We start from the raw sequence: 20,152 nt of genomic DNA, 5'->3' as shown, positions 1-20,152 counted from the left end.
GGGGCAGGGAGGAAGAAAGGGGAGGGCAGTCCTAACAATACAATGCCTGCCCAACTGAGGGGAGGAAGCCAGAAGGGGCCCAGCTCAGCTGAGCTCAAATCTACCTGGGGGACCCTAGGCAGGGGGCCGAACAGTGCCTGCACTGTACCAGGGCTGCCTGATCCAAGGGGAGAAGGGGCACCTGGCCCAGCCCATGTGCCTCCCCCTGTTCTGACGGTGCACACCCCAGCAGGTCTGCTCACAGGAAGAAGGGTGCAGGCTGCGGGAGCCTCCCCGCAGAGGCACTCACCTTTATTTTGGGATTTTTTTTTTGTTCAATTTTTTTTTTTAAACAACATCACTGGTGGAAAAAAAGCAAACAAATGAATCATCCAGTCGGCTCCTCCCACTACCCTAAACAGGGCCATGCCAGGCCAGGCAGTGGGGGTGGGGGCCTGGGCACAGCAAAGGGATATGCACTCAGGGCCCCAGCTTCCCCTTCTTGCCAGGGCTAGGGGGTTGGTCATGCTGGGAAGGGCTGATGCTGCAGAGGGGAACCCCCAGCCCCCATGCACTTGCCCCACAGAAAGTGCAAGAGCTTCCCAGCTGGAGGGAAGCAGGACAGCTGCTCAGTGCATTAGCCCCCTGAGGGCTGAGGTGCTGGGAGCTCCCGAGCCAGAAAGAGCCCTGGGGAAGGGGCTGATCAAGCAGCTGACAGGCCTCTGATCAGTTCTAAGGCCCCTGACTGTCCACGCTCCCCTGAATACATTCAGTGGGCCTGGTATGGGGTGACCCAGGGACAGCTGACTGCCCCATGTGGCTGGGGAACCCTGGGAGATTTCCTCACCTCACCCAGCTGAGGCTAGGAAGCCAAGGGACGGAGGTGGAGTGATGGCATCAGGCTCTGCTCAGCATTCCTGGGCCAGCCCTGTGTCACAGCCACTCTGCGGCACTGTGAGAGAGTCTGCAGCAGGGGTATAAATATTGAACTAGAACAAGGCCATGGGAAGAAAGGGGACCCCAAGTTGCAGCAGAGGGGATTAAACAGAAGTGTCTGTGCCACTGGGAGCAAGAGAAATGAAAAAAAGACACGGAACCAAGACACAGACCCCCTGAGTGGAGGCAGGGTGCACAACCCAGTGATGAGTAGCTTGAGCTGTTCAGAGGGGCCTATGCCCCTACCTCCATTATTTTGCTAGTGACAAGCAACTGCCCTATGGAAACCAGGTACCAGAACTGCTCCAGTCTGCCTTGGCTCAAGCTTAAGCTGAAGGAGCCTTCCCAGGATCAGATGTGATAGGCTCATTGCCTAACTGAGATCCCCACCTGGAACTGGAGAGAAGGGGGCTGCAGGCAGGAGGAGGGCAGAGGCTGGGGGTGGAGATGGGAGCAGCTCCATACACCCAGGAGGAAGGGGAGGGGAGCAGAGAACCCATAAGAAGGAGCCAGGAATCCTGCCAGCCATCGGGCATCAAGGACCAAGGCAAGAGGCTGCATAGAGGGAAGTTCTCATGGGTGGGAGAGCACACCTTGCAGGTCTGCCCCCACCACACACTCAACAAGGGTAAGGAATTAACACAGGCAGAAAACCCCAAACCACCACCCCACCAGAGAGGTCCCGTCCCCCTGCACGGTATCATCCGGGAAAGTTGCTACTCCACAGGAGGAGGGTGCTGGACAGCACTGGGTTGGACGGTCCCCTCCCCTCCCCACCCTATCCCGCAGTCCTGGGCCTCAGCAGCAGCCTCCACCCGCTGGTTTGACTGGAGTGCTGTCGATTCTGAGGTTGGGTCTGTCCCCACCAGTGGTGGCACCGGGGCCCATGCGCTTCTTGATCTCAGCGGCCATGGTCATGAATGACTGCTCCACGTTGGTGGCATTTTTGGCGCTGGTCTCCAAGAATGGGATGCCCAAGGAGTCTGCAAATTCCTAAGCAAAGGCAGGGGAGGAGAAAGGGTTACAGGCTGACAAGGCCTCTCCTGTTTATGGCCCAACAGGGGCAGGACTGTCCCCATCACCAAGAATCACCTACCCAGGAGGGCCCTCACCCCCTTGGGGAGAGGGGACTCAGCACTGCCCCAGCCAGACATTCACCATTCAGACCCCCCAGCTCCCAGGCAGCAGGTCTGGTCAGTCATTAGCTCCCCTTTGTAGATGGGTAAACCAAGACACACCCCAGGGAAGTGACTTACCAAAAGGGACACAGCAAGTGAGTGGCAGAGCTGGAAAAAGAATCCAGAGGTCCCTGCTCTAACTAGACCTGATTTCCCTCCTAGAGCCAGAAACAGAATCCAGGAGTTCTGGATGATGGGCTGGAGATCCTAACCACATCCCCAGCTCCTTGGTGCCACAGGGCAGACTGCTACTCCCCAGAAATTTAGCCTATTTCACCCCATCACTCCTAGTTCTGTTCCCAGACATCTGTGCACTCATCTAGGGTCCCCCAGCCAGATAGGCAGCCAGGAGCCTGAACCTAGGGCTGGCAATGGGGATGGAGGTAGCCAGCACAGCCTCAGAGATCAGACCTACTGCTGGCAAATAGCAAGCCCTTCACCTGAGCTAAAGCCAGGCATGAAGGGGAGGAAGCAGCTGATAGGACAAGTGCTGCCCCCTGGTGAGGCTTCCTGGTACTGCAGGGACATGCTGCAGTAGGGACAGCCACTTAGTTGATAGGGCCCCACCTGAGAGTTGCTTCCTGTCTGCATCTGCCAGAGAAAGAAGGGGGAGTGCTATTGACAAGCATCAGAGAGGCTTGCTGTGCCCTGCTCACCTTGGCAGTGGTGTAGTCCACCACTTTCTTCGTGGTGAGGTCACACTTGTTGCCTACCAGCAACTTGTTGACGTTCTCGCTGGCATAGCGCTCGATCTCCTGCAGCCACTGCTTCACGTTGCTGTAGGACTCCTGCAACAGGGAACATGGGTTCAGCTGGACCCCAGCCATCCTGCCAGCATGCTTACAGCAACAGCTCAGAGTGCCCACCCAGCGCGGAGCAGGTCCCCAGCACACTTCAGCAAGGGTGCATCTCCATTTCATAGGCAGGAAGTGGAGAAAGGGGAAGCAACTGGCACAAGGGTCACAGCGAGTTAGCAGCTCAGCTGGGGACAGAACCCAGGAGTCCTGCTCCCAGTGCTTTCTCTACCGTACAGCCCTTCCCATATTCAGCAGCTGTTCTTAGATACTGTTACCTTGATGTCCTTCCCACCTACTCCAGGCAGCTGCTGCCAGCCTTGCCATCTTCAGAAACTGCCCACTTCCCCATCTTCAAGGTGAATATGGAAATGAAGGCAGAGCAGCCCCATGGGCCTGGCTTTCCAAGCCATTCTATGGGCCAGTCACAGGTACATCAACTGCTTGCACAGAGCAGAGCAGCTGCTGCCATAGCTGTGTGTGACACCTGCGTCGGCAATGCCTGGGGCAGATGCAGAAGGAATGCAACGCTCCACTGGCCCAGGAAGGGGCAGTGCCCAACACAAAGAGTGCAGGAATGGATGGTCACTTTGGAACAGTGATCAGGACCACTCTTCCCCTGACAACTCCCCCACACTCACCAGCCTGCCAAGACCCAACAACTCAACCGTGGAGACTGCCTGGTCTCCACTACTGCCACCCAGCAGACAGGGTCTGGCTACTAACAGTGAGGCATTCTTACAGCACTACTCTAGTCCTGGAACCAGGACAGAACCCAGGGGTCCTGGCTCCCTAGGTGCCCAGCAGGAGGCCTGTTGCCTGAACCTCGAGGGGCCCAGGATGCAGGGAGGTCAGGGACCTGTCTGAGGACTTGCAGTGCCAGAGTACTTGGGGCAGCATTACCTGATCTGTTACATCATACACCACAATGATGCCATGCGCCCCCCTGTAGTAGCTGGAGGTGATGGTCCGGAACCGCTCCTGACCAGCAGTATCCCACTGCAAGAGAAGGGAGGGGTTGGACCTTGCATTTATCCTCTTCTAAAGACAGACAGCACCCCCAAGAGGGGAAACCCCCAGATTCCATTCCCCGACACTCCTGAACCAGCCAGTGCCCCACCCTGCTGTAGGGTAGGAGCTAGCACCCTCAGAAGGGAAAGGCCTGTATACCATTCCCTGCCCTCCAGAGGTCAATGCAGCAGCACTGGTCAGGGGCCAGATACTCACAATCTGTAGTTTGATGGTTTTGCCATCCAGCTCGATGGTCCGGATTTTGAAGTCCACCCCAATGGTGCTGATGTAGCTCTCTGTGTAGGTGTCATCCTGCAGGGTGCAGAATGAGGTGATTACCAGGGCAGCTGGGGTCTGTGCTCATAACCTTCTTCATCACCCAATTCTAGTGGCAGGGCAAAGAGCCCTGATGCCCAGTGGCCTGGATCTAAACACTCCTCAGATATTAAACAGCCACTACTAAGAGTGGAACAGATGCCAGCCCAGTTCTGAGCAGAGAGGAGGGTTTGGGATGCCTTTAAATAGGGGGCTTTTATTAAGTGCTTTGGTAGTTTGGAGATCCTTGTCAGGAGCTGCTTAGCTTCCAGGAAGGTTCTGCAGTTTAAAAAGCCATTTTAAATCAACTGTCAATCTAGCAAGACAACTCCTTGGTACCCACCCATTGCCAAAGGACATGCAGCACCAGCCTCTCAGCTGCCCTGTAATGCTTGGTACTCCTACGCCAAAGTGCTTTATCATCAGATAAGACTATATGCAGCCACCTCTGGGGTGGCATATGGGGACCATTAAGCAGCACACTGATAACGTGCAAGTTTAGGACAGGAAGTGAAGACTGTGGCCTCCTGTAACTCCACATCTGGTTAAATATAATCATTCAAGATGGAATTTGACCAGGATATCAGAGTGATTATGGAGCCTCTTAGGACAGTGTCACAGGTCTTGACTGAACCCAAAGAGTCAGGAACCCAGTTTTAAGTCTTTTGCAAAAGGCAGCACCTCCAATAGCAATGTCCTCAAGCATTGCACTGGGAAAAAACACGGACTACAAGGGTACAGAGCTCCCTACTGAGCCCTCCCTGTGGCTCAGCACTCTCCTGCCCAGCATGATACTAGGGTCAGACTGAGGGAAGGGGGCACCCTATTACATCTCTGCTGTTCCCTGCAGCGTGGAGGTCTCCTAGCCAAACACTGACAGGACTAGATGTCTTCAGCTTGCAAGTTCGACTAGGTCACTGTACGATGGTTTGAGTTTTCATAAAATATGCCCCAGGGTGATGAGACTTAAGTAGCCACATCTCAGACACCACAGCCTCACTGCAACAGCTCTGGAACAGATGTGGCCAGCCTGTCACCATATGGCTAGACAGCTGTTCACTGGCCCATGAGGGGCTCTGCACAAGGCAGGGACACTCACAGCAAATCGCAGCAGGAGGCAGGACTTCCCCACACCAGAGTCTCCAATCAGCAGCAGCTTGAACAGGTAATCGCTGAAACAGACAGATGGAGAATGAGGGAAACTGAACAGTTCCTGACTTTTCTAGTCATGTGGATAACTAGAGATGACCTCTCCCCTGCTCAGACCAGTGGAAGACAAGAGGGCTTGGAGTACATGTAGTGGGGAAAGTGCATGTGTTGGCAAACAACTTTGGAGCAGGGCATGGGTGCTCTTTATACAGGGATTCTTCGTCAGATCTGTGCAGTCAGGACTCTGCTCCCTACCACCCACAGCATTCCCAAGAGACAACAGGGAGCAATCAGATGCTCCACAGGGATGTAATTAGAACCCAAGGATTATGGCTCCTGGTCCTCCTGCTTCAAGCACTAGCGCTCACTCCCCTCCCAGAGTGGAGAAAAGCCAGGAATCTGAACTCCAACCCTCTCCCTAGCTTTGGATGAGTGCACACTATACATTCAGATTAGTTTAATAGGCCTTGCCTACAATGGCAGTATCTTACAGAGCAGGGTCACCCTCCCAAACTTTGAGAGGCCCACTTTCCAGGGTGCAGCCCACGGTGGAGATCAGAAATGCAGGGAGAATAGCATAGAGTGCTTGGTTTTGGTACTTTGCACCCACTCATGAGGCAGCCTAACTCTCTACAGGATCCTCAAGACAGAGCTTGTTGGGGGCTCAGGGGATCCCAAAGACTAAAGCATTAACAAATCCTGGTAACATTAAGAACCTGGGAACAAACAAAGCGATTCAGAGCTGGAGTCCAGAAAGGCCTGTTCTGATCGCCCAGTCATCCTTACATCTAGGGTCTTTCAGCAAGGCCAACCCTAAAGGCCTTCACACAGCCCCTGAAATGCAGCCACAGCACAAGGGTTTAGAATTTCTGACCAGGCAAAAACCTGCCTTTAAGCCAGGTTTTAGATCTCCACACAGCCACGTGGGAGCCTCCACATATCTGCTGGTGCTGTTGGCTCTGCTGGGATTGGAGGAGTCCCCCAGGCCACACTGCAGCTTTGTGGATTGACTCTGAGCACTGGGGCTGTTCTCAAGCCTCTTGAGCAGAAACTTGGGTATTTAAAGTTTTAGGATCCCACTTGGTTATGGCCAGTCCCTTGCCCCCATAGCAAAATGCTCACCCAGCTCTAGGGAAGCTGCAGCAAAGCAGAGATCCCAAACAGCAGTGTCATGAGTCCAGGGCGGGGGAAGGAAGAGGTCCTTTCATAAGAGTCCTGCACAGACTGTGCACCATAGTGCAAAGCTGAGCTGGCCTCTAGGGTTGGGTTTCTACAGAACACAGGTGCCATAAGGCAGCTTCAGTCCTGGCCATGCTAGGGAGCTGGGCTCCTATCCTGGCCTTGCAAGGTTGCTAAATTCACTTCTGAGGGGGTTAGTGGTGACTAAGCAGAGGAACAGCTAAGATCAGGCAGGCAATCAGGGAAGGGGTCTGGAAATTGCCAGCTTGTTTTTAAAACTCCCTTTGGGAGAAGCAAATAGATCAAAGCCTCCAGGTCTGATCTCTGAGGAGCGAGTGAGCTGACCATTCCCTACTCAGCCTTCCTCTCTGGGAGTGTTATAGGCTGCTCTGTCACCCACTGCCCAGAACAGCTTCAACCCCTCACCATATTGAGCCAGTGGACATAGCCACAGCAAGGGAAGAGACCTATTTGTACAGAACAGCCCAATCCCAGCCACTGTGAGGGTAATCCACCACCCAATACAATGCCACGGCAATGACACGTGCAATGAAGCTGGCACCACCCATCCCTCCCTGCACAGGAAGGATGTGACCCAGCATAGCAGCAATTTACCCTCAGCCACTGAGACCCAAAGTGGCAGCAGCAGAAATTCCCACATGGTGACAGTGACACAGGGGTGGCCAAGAAGGGGTTGCAATGGCCAGCCTACAGGCCTCATGGGAAGACAGGCTGAGTGGCTGGACATTAACACAAAGACAGCTTAGCCCCAACCAGCTCCACCTGGAGACTCTCTGCTTCCCAGCACTGTAGCTGGGGGTACTGGCAGTAAATCCCTGAACAGAAGTCATGATACATTCAGGGCAGCCTGAACCAATCCCAGCCAGAGACCAAGCCCTGGGACAGACTGTCCCCTGCTCCACACAGGGGCCCTAATAAGGATTACAAAGCCAGAGAAGATTTCCATGTCAAAGAGTTCAGAAGGCTCTGGAAATTAGAAGCTGCAGAGCACTGAAGTCACACAACGTAAGTCTAGTGGTCACAGAAGGGAGCTAGGACTCCTGGGTTCTCCCCCCAAATCTTAGATGAGATGATACAGTAAGAACCCCCAATTCTGTGCCTTGGGCTGCGTTAGCCACTAGATCCCACTTCCTTCCCAGAGCTGGGGAAAGAACTGGGAATCTTGGCTCCCAGCCCTCTGTTCAGTTCCATCCTGGATGTCAGTGCAGTTTCACCCAGAATAGCCGTCATCTGTAGAGAGGGATAAAGTGCCATAGGGTAAATGTTCAGCCCTTTACAATCACTAACTGCCCAGCACAGCTTGCCACCAGCAATAGCAGGGTCCTTCATGTGCTTTCCACTCACACCACAAGCCAGGAGGAACTGAACTGAGAGGCCTCTGCACAGAGGATTTTACCATGCAACACGGTAGCACCTATCCCAAGTACAGGCCCACCTGTGCCTCACTCTGGCCAGCCGAGCTGAGGCCTTTGAGTAGCAACACAGCTCAGCACAATTGCAAAGCCTGGGTGCATAAGCACTACATCCTGACAGCAAAGCAGCTACACAGAGCTATAGCGTCCTTCACCCCAAAGCAGGGTGCAGGACGACCTATTACTGTGGCAAGCTGTTTATACAGGAGCCCTAGCCTGGCCCCTGCTCAGTGCTGCACGACAGCGCGGGCAGAAGTGAAGGTTAATCAGACTCAGTTGCATTATAGCTACTACTTGGGGGAACTGTGGAGAAAATGAGTAGCTACAGGCCATCAACATCTGAAAAAGGCCATCCCCTCTCAGCACCCCCACCACGGAGGGAAGAGCACCCCCTCTGAAGTCCAGTAGCACTCTCAGAGATCAGCACCAGGACACTAGATTCAGTGCCAGCTCAGAGAGAGAGCGCACCGCCTACAGAATCACCACTACCCCATATGGGAGCTTGGGTTTTCCATGGAGGTCTCCGATCCAAGCAGTGACCCTGCCCAGACCCCCTTTTCAGTGCTGCTGCATTACACAGCTCTAGTTTGAGTTCATGCTGTAACCACCCCATCAGCGGTAGAAACACGCAACAAGGCTCCACACACCCAGAGCTAGACCTGGCTCTCACCCACCCTCCTGGCGCAGATATAGTACGTGCCCCTGGACAGGCTGCATGGCTGTTGGGTACACCTGCTACATTCAACCCCTGCTTTACATGGCATACAGTAAAAGCCTTTTCTAAAGGCTCATTAAGAGCCAGCCCAGGGAAGCCCTGGATACACATCAGGCTCTGCAGAGACAGCCACCCCCACAACTCACCACAAGGCCTAATTAACACCAGCCCTTGTCAAGCCTCATAGGCTCTTGCAAGCACCCAAGCTGGGCTCTCAAGGCCCATTACTCCTCACAACACAACCCACTCTTATGAGAGAGCAACTGATAAAAACATGAGCCCCAAAGCTCTAGTGCTGGCACAACAGGATGGAGAGCAAGATCCAGGGAATGACTGCTCAGAAGAGCTGCTGGCAAACTGAAGTCTATGATCTCCAGACTCAAAGTCTCAGCCACATGAGAAACGTATACCAGTCAGACCAATGCTATGTTTGTACAGCACCTGGCACAACAGGGCCCATGTCCAGGGCTCCTAGGCCACAAATTGGTGTAAATCTTACTACAGACATTTGGCCTTAGAGTAGCTTGTTAAACTGCTGGAAGTTAAAGCCAGGTAAATTGAAACCTGAAATAAGCAGGCTTGGCAGAAGTCAATTTTCTTTTCCCAATTTTTATTTAAAATATTTCTTCTATTTTAACTTTTTTCTCCATAGTTGCAGAGGTTGGGTTAGTGCAGTGCTGACAGCAGGGGGTTCCGTCTGCAGCCCAGATGCACAATATGTAGGGAGGCTGCACTCCTGGCCCAGCAGAGCAGAAGCCCTTGGTTGTGGGGGAGGCCATCCCACTGCTAAACAGCTCCTGCCCAGAGACAGCTCCCACACTCCTGGCTCATGACACCCAATCCCTGCAGGCACAAGATGTGAGGAAGGCTGGGGTCCTGGTGGGGCACAGCAGACACCACTGGCCAGGGCATTAAGGCATCCTCATGCCCAGCTGTGCAGGAGGCCACCCTACTGCTGAATGGCTCCTGCCTAGGGTGGCCTCTTCTGTGACCAGGAACAACTCCCATACCTTGTGCCTGCAGGGACTGGGCATCACCAATCCCGCTCACTCATTCACTAGTCAGGAGCATGGAAGCCATCCCCAGGCAGTTGTTCAGCAGGGGGTGGCCTCCCCGCAGAGCTAGGGGCATGTCCTCCTCCTTACAGTCCTGGAGGGGGGTCTCTGTTCCATTGGGCTAGGAGTGCTGCAGAGATCGAGTGACCCTGGCCCTTAGGAAGCAAAGCTCTGTTGACACAGACCAGCTCACTCATTCCTGTGATAGCAGGGATACAGAAGGAGAGACACAACCCAGTCCCTGCAGTCACATCAACTGTTACCACCTGATCTGTTGATTTCAGTGTGTCAGCTGAAAGACATTTACTGACAGTTCTAGATTAAAATCAAATCCTAGAAATAAGGCACCAGTTTTTTAGCCAAAGGAAGTGGAAGATTCTCCACCCTGTGGTGGTTTCAAGTCTAGACTGGATGCTTTTCTGGAAGATACTTTTACCAAACCCAAATAATTGGACTTAATACAGGGGTCACTGGGTGACACTCTCTGGCGTGTAATACACAAGAGAGAGACTAGAGGATCCAATTGTCCCTTTTGGCCTTAACTCTGAATCTTAAGTTTAGATTCAGTCACGAGGCAACATCTGAAGCTAGATTAATATAAACCACTCAAAACAAAGACTCAGATTGTGGTCCTTTCTCTCTAGCTACTCTGGCATACTGTGACATAAGTACCAGATAGCCTACAAAGGGGTTTGCACTGACTAAACAAAAACAGTAGTTCTCAAACTCTGGGTTGGAACCCTATTTTAATGGTGTCACCAGGGCCAGCGTTAGACTTGATGGGGTCTGGGGCTGAAGCTGGAGCCCGGAGGCTCCACCTCTTTCCCTCCTCCCCCCCCCCCCCCCCGACCTTGGATGATGTAATAATTTGTTGTCAGAAAGGGTCACAGTGCAATGAAGTTTGAGAACCACCGTGTTCAACTGATGCAACTTTCCTGGTGCAGTGCCTGCAACAGCAAGGCCCATGTAGGAAGAGTGTAAACACATAGTAAGTGGCTCATTGCCAGCACCAAGTCTGGTCACTGCCAGGCGCAGGAAGATTTTATAAGTGGAAGCCTCTGACAGCACAAGCTGGACTGAGGGCTCCACTTCACCACAGAAGTAACTTGGCTTCCAAGGCAAATGCAGTCAAACTCAAACCCTGTTCACAAAAACCCCTTCCCTCAAGTACGGTGGTGGTTTCAATTTGAGCTGGCTGGCTTGTAGGGGCATAGGCTACAGCTTGTGTGAGCACAACTCTGCAGCTGCTAACTTAACCAGCCTGCAACCATGCTGCAGGGTAGTTCTACTGGAGTGCCATGAGCCCTCCAATGCCTCCATTCTCTGGATCTCCTTCCCGCTACTGCCCAGAAAGGACACACCAGTTTCCCCACAATTCACTAGAGAAGAACTCAGAACAGCTCAACTGATTCCAGCACTAAGAACCATGGGATACGCCCCAAGAAGTTTAAGCACCAAACACAAGGGAGCACAGTACTACATGGCCACAGCAGCTCCAGTGTTGTTTTCAGGCACAGTGGCCACTTGCACTTGAAGGAGGCCAATTCCAGAGTAGGTAGTTCAAATTAACCCTGTAATGCTGACAGACCTTCAGACCCACCAGTGCATTTTCTGTGGAAGCTGCAAGAGGGAACTGGTTTTGCTTGTGACTGACCTGTGCTGGATTCAAACCTGTGCCACAGGGTTTCACTGCACTGTCAATGAAGGGGTGCTAGGCAGTTCACATGCCAAGCTTCAACATCCCATGAAGCTGTTTCCTCATTTTTAAATCTGGGCAATAAAAGTCTAGAGATGAAAGCGACTTGACCACAGCCGCTTGATGAGTTAGTGCTAGAGCTGGAACCCAAAAATCCTGTCTTCCAGCCTTCCCAGCTATCCGATAGCCTCTGCCCACATGCTGTACAGATAAGAGTGACAGGTCTCCAGGGCTGCATGGAACTGCATGAAGGCCCAATGGGTGGGGCCCCTGACAGCAACTCTCTGCTGCCTCCCACAGCCCCTTGCACAGGGACTGTGAGAAGAGAGAAGCGGTGCCTGCTGCATGCAAGTAGTTTGTTCCTCAGTCCCAGACTGGAGGCCCATACTTCACAGCTGACTCAGGAAGGTCAGACATACAGGATGCAGGGACAGATATTTAATCAAAAAAAAGCTGGGAACCAGAACTCTTTAGTTTTATCCCCAGTTCGGGAGGGCAATGGGCAGGAAATCAGGACTCTCTGCCTGTCTCTGGAGAGAGAGTGTAGTTCAGTGGTTAACAGAAGCCCTGGGTTCTATTCCTAGCTCTTCCACCAACGCTGCATGATTGTGGGCAGAGGCCTCACCTCTGTGCCTCAGTTTCCCAACCTGTAGAATTGGGCTAATTCCCCTTGGCAGTGTTGAGGACTACAAGATCCTTTGATAACAGGTACTAGGGAAGCCAGGTGTTTCCCCAAAAAGCCAGCCACATACGAGCTGCTGTGACAGCACAACACCCACCCCTTTGACTGTTCTTGCAGATAGATTGTTCCAGCCGACTTGGAGAGCTGGTATCCTCTACACCCCGTCACTAGCTGGGGGCAGCAAGGACAGCTCCCCCTCCATATACCTCACCAACATGTTGGCAGGGGCAGTGTTATTTGTGAGCAGAGCTAACAGAACCTGGGCAGCATCTCTGCAGGCAAAGCTTTGCTGCACCACTGATTCCCCGCCTCTCCCTGCCACCCCAAGAGCCTTCTCTTCTGCAGCACCTGTCAGCCGGGACAGGCTCCCAAGCTTACCTCAAAACTACACCCCACCCACTCCACTAGGGAAGCAAGCTCCTCAGATCCATGTCAAGCTAGGTTCTGTTTTAACAACTCGCCTACAAATTTACTCTACTTGTGAGCTTAGCTGTGAAAAGTGAGTTCACAGACCACCACAACAGCCTATAACGTATGGAGATATACCCATCTCATAGAACTGGAAGGGACCTTGAAGATCGAGTCTAGGTCCTGCTAGTGAAGGCAGCAGACAAGTACTGATTTTGCCCCAGATCCCTAAATAGTCTCCTCAAGGAGAGAACTCACAACCCTGGGTTTAGGAGGCCAACGCTCAAACCACTGAGCTATCCCTCTCTCCTACAACGATGGGAAGAGGTGCAAAGGAGACCAAGTACACCTCTTCAGCTGAACTAACTCAGTCTGATATAAGTAAAACAGTGGTGAGACCATTCCCTGGTAAACAGGATAGTAGTAAGATGGAAATCAATGAACCAAAACTGGTGTCAGAAATTAGGCCTACAGTATTTGATGGACAAAGTAACGAAGGAATAGGCTACTCCACCCATCACTCCCTTTGTGGGAAAAGCTGGAGGAGGCTACCATGATGTTGGCTGACTAATGGGCAAGAGAAGGGGAATGAGCTACCTTCACCATCCTAGCTGTCGACCCCACAGACAGTGGGGATGATAGTTAGGATGGTGTTCTGACCTTCTTCCTAATCTGGGAGATGTCCTGATCAGAGTGGGCCAGAGAGGGGGACTCAAACATTGCCACCTCCACTCCTTCAACTGAATCTAAACAGGAATGTGTGACTAAGCCCTCCCTCCCCACTCCATATGTGCTTTTCCTTTCCTACTTTATTCTTCTCCATTTGTCCTGTTTAATAAGTGGCTCAGCAGGCCAAGACTGTATATTCTGCAACACTGCTTTAAGCCTGAGACCAGAAAGAGGCAGCTAAAAGCAATGCCTTAGACAGCTGGATGCTGGTACAAGTTTGCCACGTCTTTGAATGGCTAATAAGACCATGTGCTGTGCTTGTGTTTCTATAGCACTGAAGCCGCAAGTGAAAGTCAACCCAAGACAGAGCTGCATTTTCTAACTTTGCTTTTCTTCTCTCCTCTTGTGTGTTTGTCTTGTTTGGTCTTCTCAGAACCAGGATCAGGTTTTAACAGCAAACAGCCCTAGCCTGTCTCTACTGACGTTTCTTTCACACAAAAAGACAGTTATTACCATCTTCAATACCATGTAAACAAGAGGCTGTGTGTTCTAAAACTCTACAGCTGAAAAAAACAAGGGATGCTGTTAAAATGAAAGTCTTTGAAATGTAAATATTAACTGTTTCTTTTTTTCTGTATTTGTAATAGAAGGCTTAAAGCTTGGTGATTGTGTTTACACCCTGGTATTAAGCAGGCTGAGGTCTCTGTATGCCTAATCCAGACCCTTGTTTGCCACTGTTTAAGGCTGGAGAGTGATTGGGTTATGTTAACACCCTTAACCCATATTTTCCATCTAAACTGTTAGAACAGTTCTGCCCTGCTCCTCAGCTGCTGCAAGCCAAATCCTGCTCTCATCCCACAACACCCACCACTGCCTTCAAGTGTCCCCAGGCAACCTCTCTCCATCTTCGATGCCTCCTCTCAGGACTGTGCAGGCAGCAGGAGCTCACCCTGCTCATTGGAACCTGGACAGAATCAGCTAACAGGCAAGCCAGGAGAGAAACCAGTTCCAGCACCAACACCAGCTTGGGGTACAGGCAGGGGGCGCTTTGCTCTGCTTGGTAATAGCAGGACAGGGGGAGAGCTGAGAGACTACTGAAGGTCACAGTGACCAGGACTGGCAAAGATCCACAGACTGGAGCTGCTGGGTACACTTTCCTCCCAAACAAAGGGCATTACTTCGGGGATGTGTCAGAGAGGACAACCACCATGAGAGCTCAGACCACAGGTCCCAGGGTGGAGGAGGAAGCCCCACCTGCTGGGATGTTGAAACCCCACAGGACCAAGGGCCACTCTGCCCTAGCTTGGATCCACATGCAGCACTGTCCCATGGGGCAGTTTATATGGGATTAATACTCCACACCCAGCCAGAACGGAAGCTTTATACAGCTGAGAAGGCTCTGGGAAGCTCTTTTGTTCTTTGGGGAGAGGGTGGCTTAAAAGCTGCTGGGTTTCTTCTTCCACACTAGGAGTTAAGTGGGAGTCATTCTCCTGGGACTCTGCTCTCCAGACCCCTCCACATGTGCTGAGATGACACTGCTTTCACAAGAGCACAGGGACTGAGTGACTGCTATTGTTGTGTAGAGCTGGAGTTTGTGGCAGAAAGAGTCCATTACCTCATCCAGCTCATGCAAAATGGCTTCTTAGAGCTTGGCTTAGTACTGGGGTGCCACTGCTGCCCTTGGGAGGAGATTCCTTGTTCCAGAGACCCCACTGTTAGGAAGGGCTTCCCAATTTAAAGCTCTTGCTTCCCCCAGCTTTATCTATCTGCCCCCTTGCGCCCCCTTCAACAGTGCTTCCCCTTGCTAATCCCAGCCTTCAGATATGGGGCAATTTACAATTCTCTAAGACAATACAGAGCAACAGCTAAGGCTCAGGTACTAGCACTCAGAAGACTCCTGGGATCTAGCCTCAGGCACAGATGTCACTGGCAACTGTTCCCCCCTCTGCAGTACATCAACAATATTGACCAAGCTTTTTAAAGCACAAAGTGTTTGGTCCAGCCATATGTATGTAGCCCTTCATCATGCCCAGAAGCCAGACTCTGGGAGTTCTCAAGTCAATACCCAGTCACCAGTCAGTGATGACCTGTAGTGAGAGTGCGTAACTGCCCCCAGCATTGCTCAGGCACAGAGGTAAACAAAACTGAATCTTGTAACCCAATTCCCCACCCCACCCCGAGCATCAGCATTGTCATAAAGGGAAGAGACTCCAGGTCAGTTCCAACCAGAGTTCTTCAGCAACTATCACAACTCCTTCCTCAGATCCCACCCTGGTCCCCACCCTGTCTCTTACAGCTTTCATGCTGTCAGTACAACACTTCTTAGTTGCCTGCACAACACAGGCAGGAATGAGCAGAGACCCACTGTCACCACTGCACTGGAGATGGCTGCCACAGCCACTGGGTGCTTCTGAACAGACCTTTCTCACCACCACCAGCTTGATGCTGCTGCAAGGAGACAGCAACATCTTCCATGATTACTTGATGTCTCTGCACCAGGGGGTATCCAGCATGCTCCTTGCCTCTCACAAGTGTTTCTGCTCCATCAGCCCTAGAATCCTTTATATCATCCCCATGATACTTCCAGGGGCTCCCATAGGAATCGGCACAATTAATTATGGGGCATTTGTGTGCTTCCAGTATTGGAGAATTACTACATCTGTCATCTCACGCCAATGGGCTGAGGTAGCCCAGTATGCTGGCTGCATCACCCCCATTGTGTCACCAGGCTAGCTGGGCCAATCAAGTCCAGCTGGCAGCAGGCAACATGAGCGCCATTTCCCAATTAGTGTTTTGCTGGTGGGGAGGGGACAGGAAGCCCTGACTCATGCTATCTGCTGTCACTTTCCCTTTGATTCAACACAGATGCTTTGGGGCAGTCCCCACCCTAGACTTCAGTGGGGGAGCATGACTAGCTATCCAAGAAAATGCACCCACACGGATCAAAAATTCAGCAAAACCAGTGCTGGCGCAGTTTGAGATTGTTCCCAACCCCCTCTTCTGGAGTTCCCATGCTCCTGGCGCCTTTCACACCATAGCCATCCCCATGCATTTCAGACATCACTTCACCCACCACTGTAAAGCAGCCACTTCTGGGGTGGGAGACAACAGCTTTTTAACAGCCAACAGAGATACCAGCAAGAACAGAATCCTGAATTCATTTGAAACTCAGGGAGAGGGATTTAAAAGGAAGCAAAATGGAATGGCCCCAAGGAGGGCTGGGAAGAGAAAGGGCATTGGGCTTCAAGAGGTCAGGACCTATGCTAAGTCTCATCTGAAAGGCAGAATCACAGGAGCTACCTGTCAGTGCCAGATCTTGGCTCTGACAAGCCGCTATGAAAAGTGTGTGGACAGCTCCATTCGAAAAGGCACCCAGTGCCACTTGAGAAGTGGGGGATTTAGTTTGCCTCCTTCAGCAGCTCAACAGAGAATGCCACCAGCCTGATGTGCATTTCCTTTTCCAGAAAGCCTCACTCTCCACAAAGTCACCTGTCATCTACACTAACTGGATGCTCAGAGAGGCCATGGAGGCAAAACACCTAGCTACTCTGATCAGGGCACTGTCTAACCTCAGAGCCAGCAAGGTTGCCATTGCCTTCACCTTCTCCCTCTAACAAGCAGAGAATTTGGATGAGGCCTTCTGCCCAATCCTGCTGACAGCCAGCTAGAATGCAGCTTCCCTGTGTGCCCACCTAAGGGATGGCCTCTCTGGGGCCACATCCAAGCTCCCTCAAGTGTCCCAGAGCTGCAGTTACATTCACACTCGGGAAGCAGTCAGAGCACTTCCCATTTCAGTGAGTGCCAGGTCAGTCTAACAGGAAGGGCACTCCACATCCCTTGGTGTGGAAGCTTCAGTGGAGGAGGATTCAAAGCAAGCCTGAGATTTGCATCAACTTGACTCTTTCCCTGTGCTATCAACAAGCAGCTGGGATAATTAGCACTGAGTCCACTTGAATCTGCCAAGATGCTGCCCTATAGAGCCATCACCTCATGGGGAAAGGCTCAAGCCCAATAGAATTGCACAGAAATGTAACAGAGTTTATAAGAGGTCCGCCTGGCTCTGGGAGTGGAACCTGGGGCCTTCCCCTGCAGGCCACTGGCTCCATCCAGCCCCCACGGTGGAAAGCTGTTTTCATCTTATGCCCTTTGGCGGCTCATCCCTCTAAAACAAACTGGGGAGGGGGTGGTCTCACCCCAAGTCATACCATCACTATCATCTGTCCCACATCCCAGTGGGCACTAACCAGCCCCTTGCTGGCCTCCTCTGCCAAGGCCTGAACGGGCCTGAGCACAGAGACTGAAATCCCATCAGCCCTTAAGAGGACAGCTGGTGCAGTTGTTAGGGTACCGGCGTGGACATGGGAGACTGGGATTCAGCTTCGCCAGATTCCCTGGCTGATCCTGGGCCAGTTGTTCAGGCCTCATCTACACACGTTGCCCTGCTTTAATGACACCAGTCTAGTTAATGTAATGCAAGTCCCTAGTGTGGTTGGGGTTACCCTGCTATACAGGTGCTTTACACCCATACAGCTGCCCCTGGGCAGCAGGGAGGAAGGGGGAGCTTTAGCCCAGAATAACCTCGTCCCCACTGGGCACTGTTCCAGAACAGCTAGACTGGTACAAAGCCACCCCCTGCTGCCTCAGCTCCCACTGTACAGGGGGACTGAGCCCCCATCACACCAGGCACAAGGATAAGACACTCCCCCCCCGTAGACACCCAGTGACGGGGTGGGCGCCGGGGCAGAGGGACCCAGCCCCGCGGGGCCAGGGCTGCCCTCCCCTGGAGCAGAGTCTCGCCGGCCACCAAGGCCCCTCAGCCGCCCCAGGGAGGGGCCAAGCGAGGGGCGGAAGCGGGGGACCCAGGGACGCTGGTGAGGGGAACTGACCGGCACGTGAGGCGGGGCAGCTCCAGGGGGAAGCGGGGGGTCCCGGAATATGGCCGGGGGACACTAGGGGGCGGCGACAGGAGACGCCCCGCGGTCCCGGAAAGGCAGCAGGGGCGGGGCCACGGGGCTGTAAGGCCCCGGCGAGGGCGGGTCAGGGCCCAGCGGGGGCCGCTGATGGGGTCCTAGGCGGGGTGAGGGGGCGGCCGCGAGTGGCTTCGGTCCGCCTGAGGCCCAGGGGTCGGGGTCCCGCCCCTCCCCGCGCACTCACTACTCGGGGTTCATGGCGGCGCCCCCGCGGTGATTTCGGCTCCTCCTCACTCACAAGATGGCGGCGGCCTGCGGCTCCCCCTTAGTCCTCCCCCCACCCCAGGGGCGGCTCCACTTGTACGCAGGTGCGGAGTCCTTCCTCTGGCACGCTGGGATATGTAGTCTCTCGCTCACACTTGGCCACGCCCCTTCCCCTGCGGCCGTCCAACCTGCGGGGAAGTGCGCATGTGCGGAGAGCGCATGACTTCATGGGATGCGTATTTCCTCCTGCCCAGGCTTCACACACTCTACGTGCAGACACTACGTGTCCCGTGCGCAGGCGCCACACACGCAATCCCTCACGGGATATGTAGTTTACTTGCCGGACTCTTTGTCAGCCACGTGTATAGTGTCTCCTTCCCATAGCCCCAGCCGCAAAGACCCCTGGGGGATGTAGTTTATTTACCAGATCAAGCTAACTTCACAACCCATGAGGCCCCAGAGCACAAGGAGCGGGAGCTAGGACATGTGAGTTTTTCTAGTCCTAGCTCCAGGGGGGGGAGAGAGTCTCGTGGTTGGAACCGGGGGCTGAGAGTCAGGAACCCTAGATTCTAGTCCTATAGCAGGATATTAGTGAGGTTGTGACTCACACACAATGACTGGTTGTGTGGGTCACTATTGCCTTTGGGCTGTGTTGCATTTGACCCTAATTAATTTAGTTAAACACACCCTTGTTCTTGTATCACAGGCAGGGGAAACCAACACTCCCAATCTCTCTTTCCAACAGGCCCCTGCCCTCTCTAAGAGTTATTCACCGTACAGTGCTACAGAGCAGGACCTGGGCCTAGTTCGTAGTTATGGGGCTGGCTGGCTTGGGTGATAGATAAGAGGATGTTTCTTCTAATGATGGCCCTTCTGGTTCTGTCTGTTCATCTATAATCTTGGGAGACCTCACACAGCCCCCATTTGGACAGTTTTAGATGCTCAGTAGTGCCACAGTGCCCCATAAGTGCCCCTATCCCCTATAGTTGTTACACTAGAGGGGACCTCCAGAGCAGTGGTATAGAAGAAAGACTCAGAACAATCACAGAGTGGGTGGAACCTCAACTTCCTGTCTGTCTAGATGCTGTTGGCAGCAAGACAGGAACACTGGCTGCAGGGGCAGCTCACAATTACTGCATTCATGGCCTCTCCCAGCAGGGGGCACTGTCGGAGAAGGAAAGAAGCACTAGCTGTAGAGGGAGCTCCTTCCTGGCTATTCCAAGGACTGACTCTTGCAGTGAGGAGCATTCACAGCAGGTGGGAGCTCTTGGCTATTCCAATCTAGGATACTCCTGCAGGAAACACTGTGGGGAGGAGAGCTGGCTGAGAAGCTCCCAGTCTCTCCCACAAAGGGGTGCTGTAGGGTGCGGAGCAGGAGCTCTGACTGGGGGAATTCCTGGCTACTCCAGCCCTGGCCTCTAAAGAGCATAGCAGGGAATAGCAGAGTCCCAGGCTGGCACCTGTTATATTTCATGGCATACAGCTAGAGAAGGAGAAGAACACACAAAATATTCTTGCTGGAAGATTGAAACATAATGCTAGTTTATTTCTGAGAAATCAGAATGAAAACACACACAAACCCAACAAGAGAGAGAGACAAAGCAGGCTGCTCCTTAAAAAAAAACAGAATGATTCCGTTCACGTTACGTTGCAGTAGGCCAACTAGCTGCAAACCAACTCTGCTCAAATGCATGCAGGCTTTACTAGCGAGCCCCTTAACCTGCAAGCAGAACCAGGAACCCCTACTCAGCCTTTAAAGTGATAGCATGCAATTCCAGC

The 20,152-nt window shown here is 52.9% G+C and overlaps 2 protein-coding genes across 3 annotated transcripts in view; both read right to left on the bottom strand.

The window, feature by feature from the left end:
* PACS1 (phosphofurin acidic cluster sorting protein 1) overlaps positions 1-20,152 on the bottom strand; it is a 548,517-nt gene that overhangs the window by 460,538 nt on the left and 67,827 nt on the right. The gene's annotated exons all lie outside the window — the stretch shown is intronic.
* On the bottom strand, positions 239-18,547 carry RAB1B (RAB1B, member RAS oncogene family). Its single transcript, XM_032804316.2, has 6 exons — positions 18,354-18,547; positions 5,313-5,385; positions 4,115-4,210; positions 3,791-3,886; positions 2,750-2,881; positions 239-1,908 (listed from the first exon to the last, which is right to left on the bottom strand). Exons 1-6 carry the CDS (start codon positions 18,365-18,367, stop codon positions 1,714-1,716), a joined length of 606 nt encoding a protein of 201 aa, XP_032660207.1. The 5' UTR covers positions 18,368-18,547; the 3' UTR covers positions 239-1,713.

The sequence above is a fragment of the Chelonoidis abingdonii genome, chromosome 17 (genome assembly GCF_003597395.2).
Source record: "Chelonoidis abingdonii isolate Lonesome George chromosome 17, CheloAbing_2.0, whole genome shotgun sequence".
In the NCBI taxonomy this organism is placed as follows: Eukaryota; Metazoa; Chordata; order Testudines; family Testudinidae; genus Chelonoidis; species Chelonoidis abingdonii.
Note: the sequence above shows the minus strand (reverse complement) of the source record. Positions and strands in the feature narration are given on the sequence as shown.

What these genes read in the sequence shown, in the direction of transcription:
- RAB1B (XM_032804316.2), bottom strand. An exon ending in GCCTCCTGCTGCGATTTGCT is followed by an intron (nt 4,211 to 5,312) that starts GTGAGTGTCCCT and finishes TGCACCCTGCAG; the next exon opens with GATGACACCTACACAGAGAG. An exon ending in AAACCATCAAACTACAGATT is followed by an intron (nt 3,887 to 4,114) that starts GTGAGTATCTGG and finishes CTTCTCTTGCAG; the next exon opens with TGGGATACTGCTGGTCAGGA.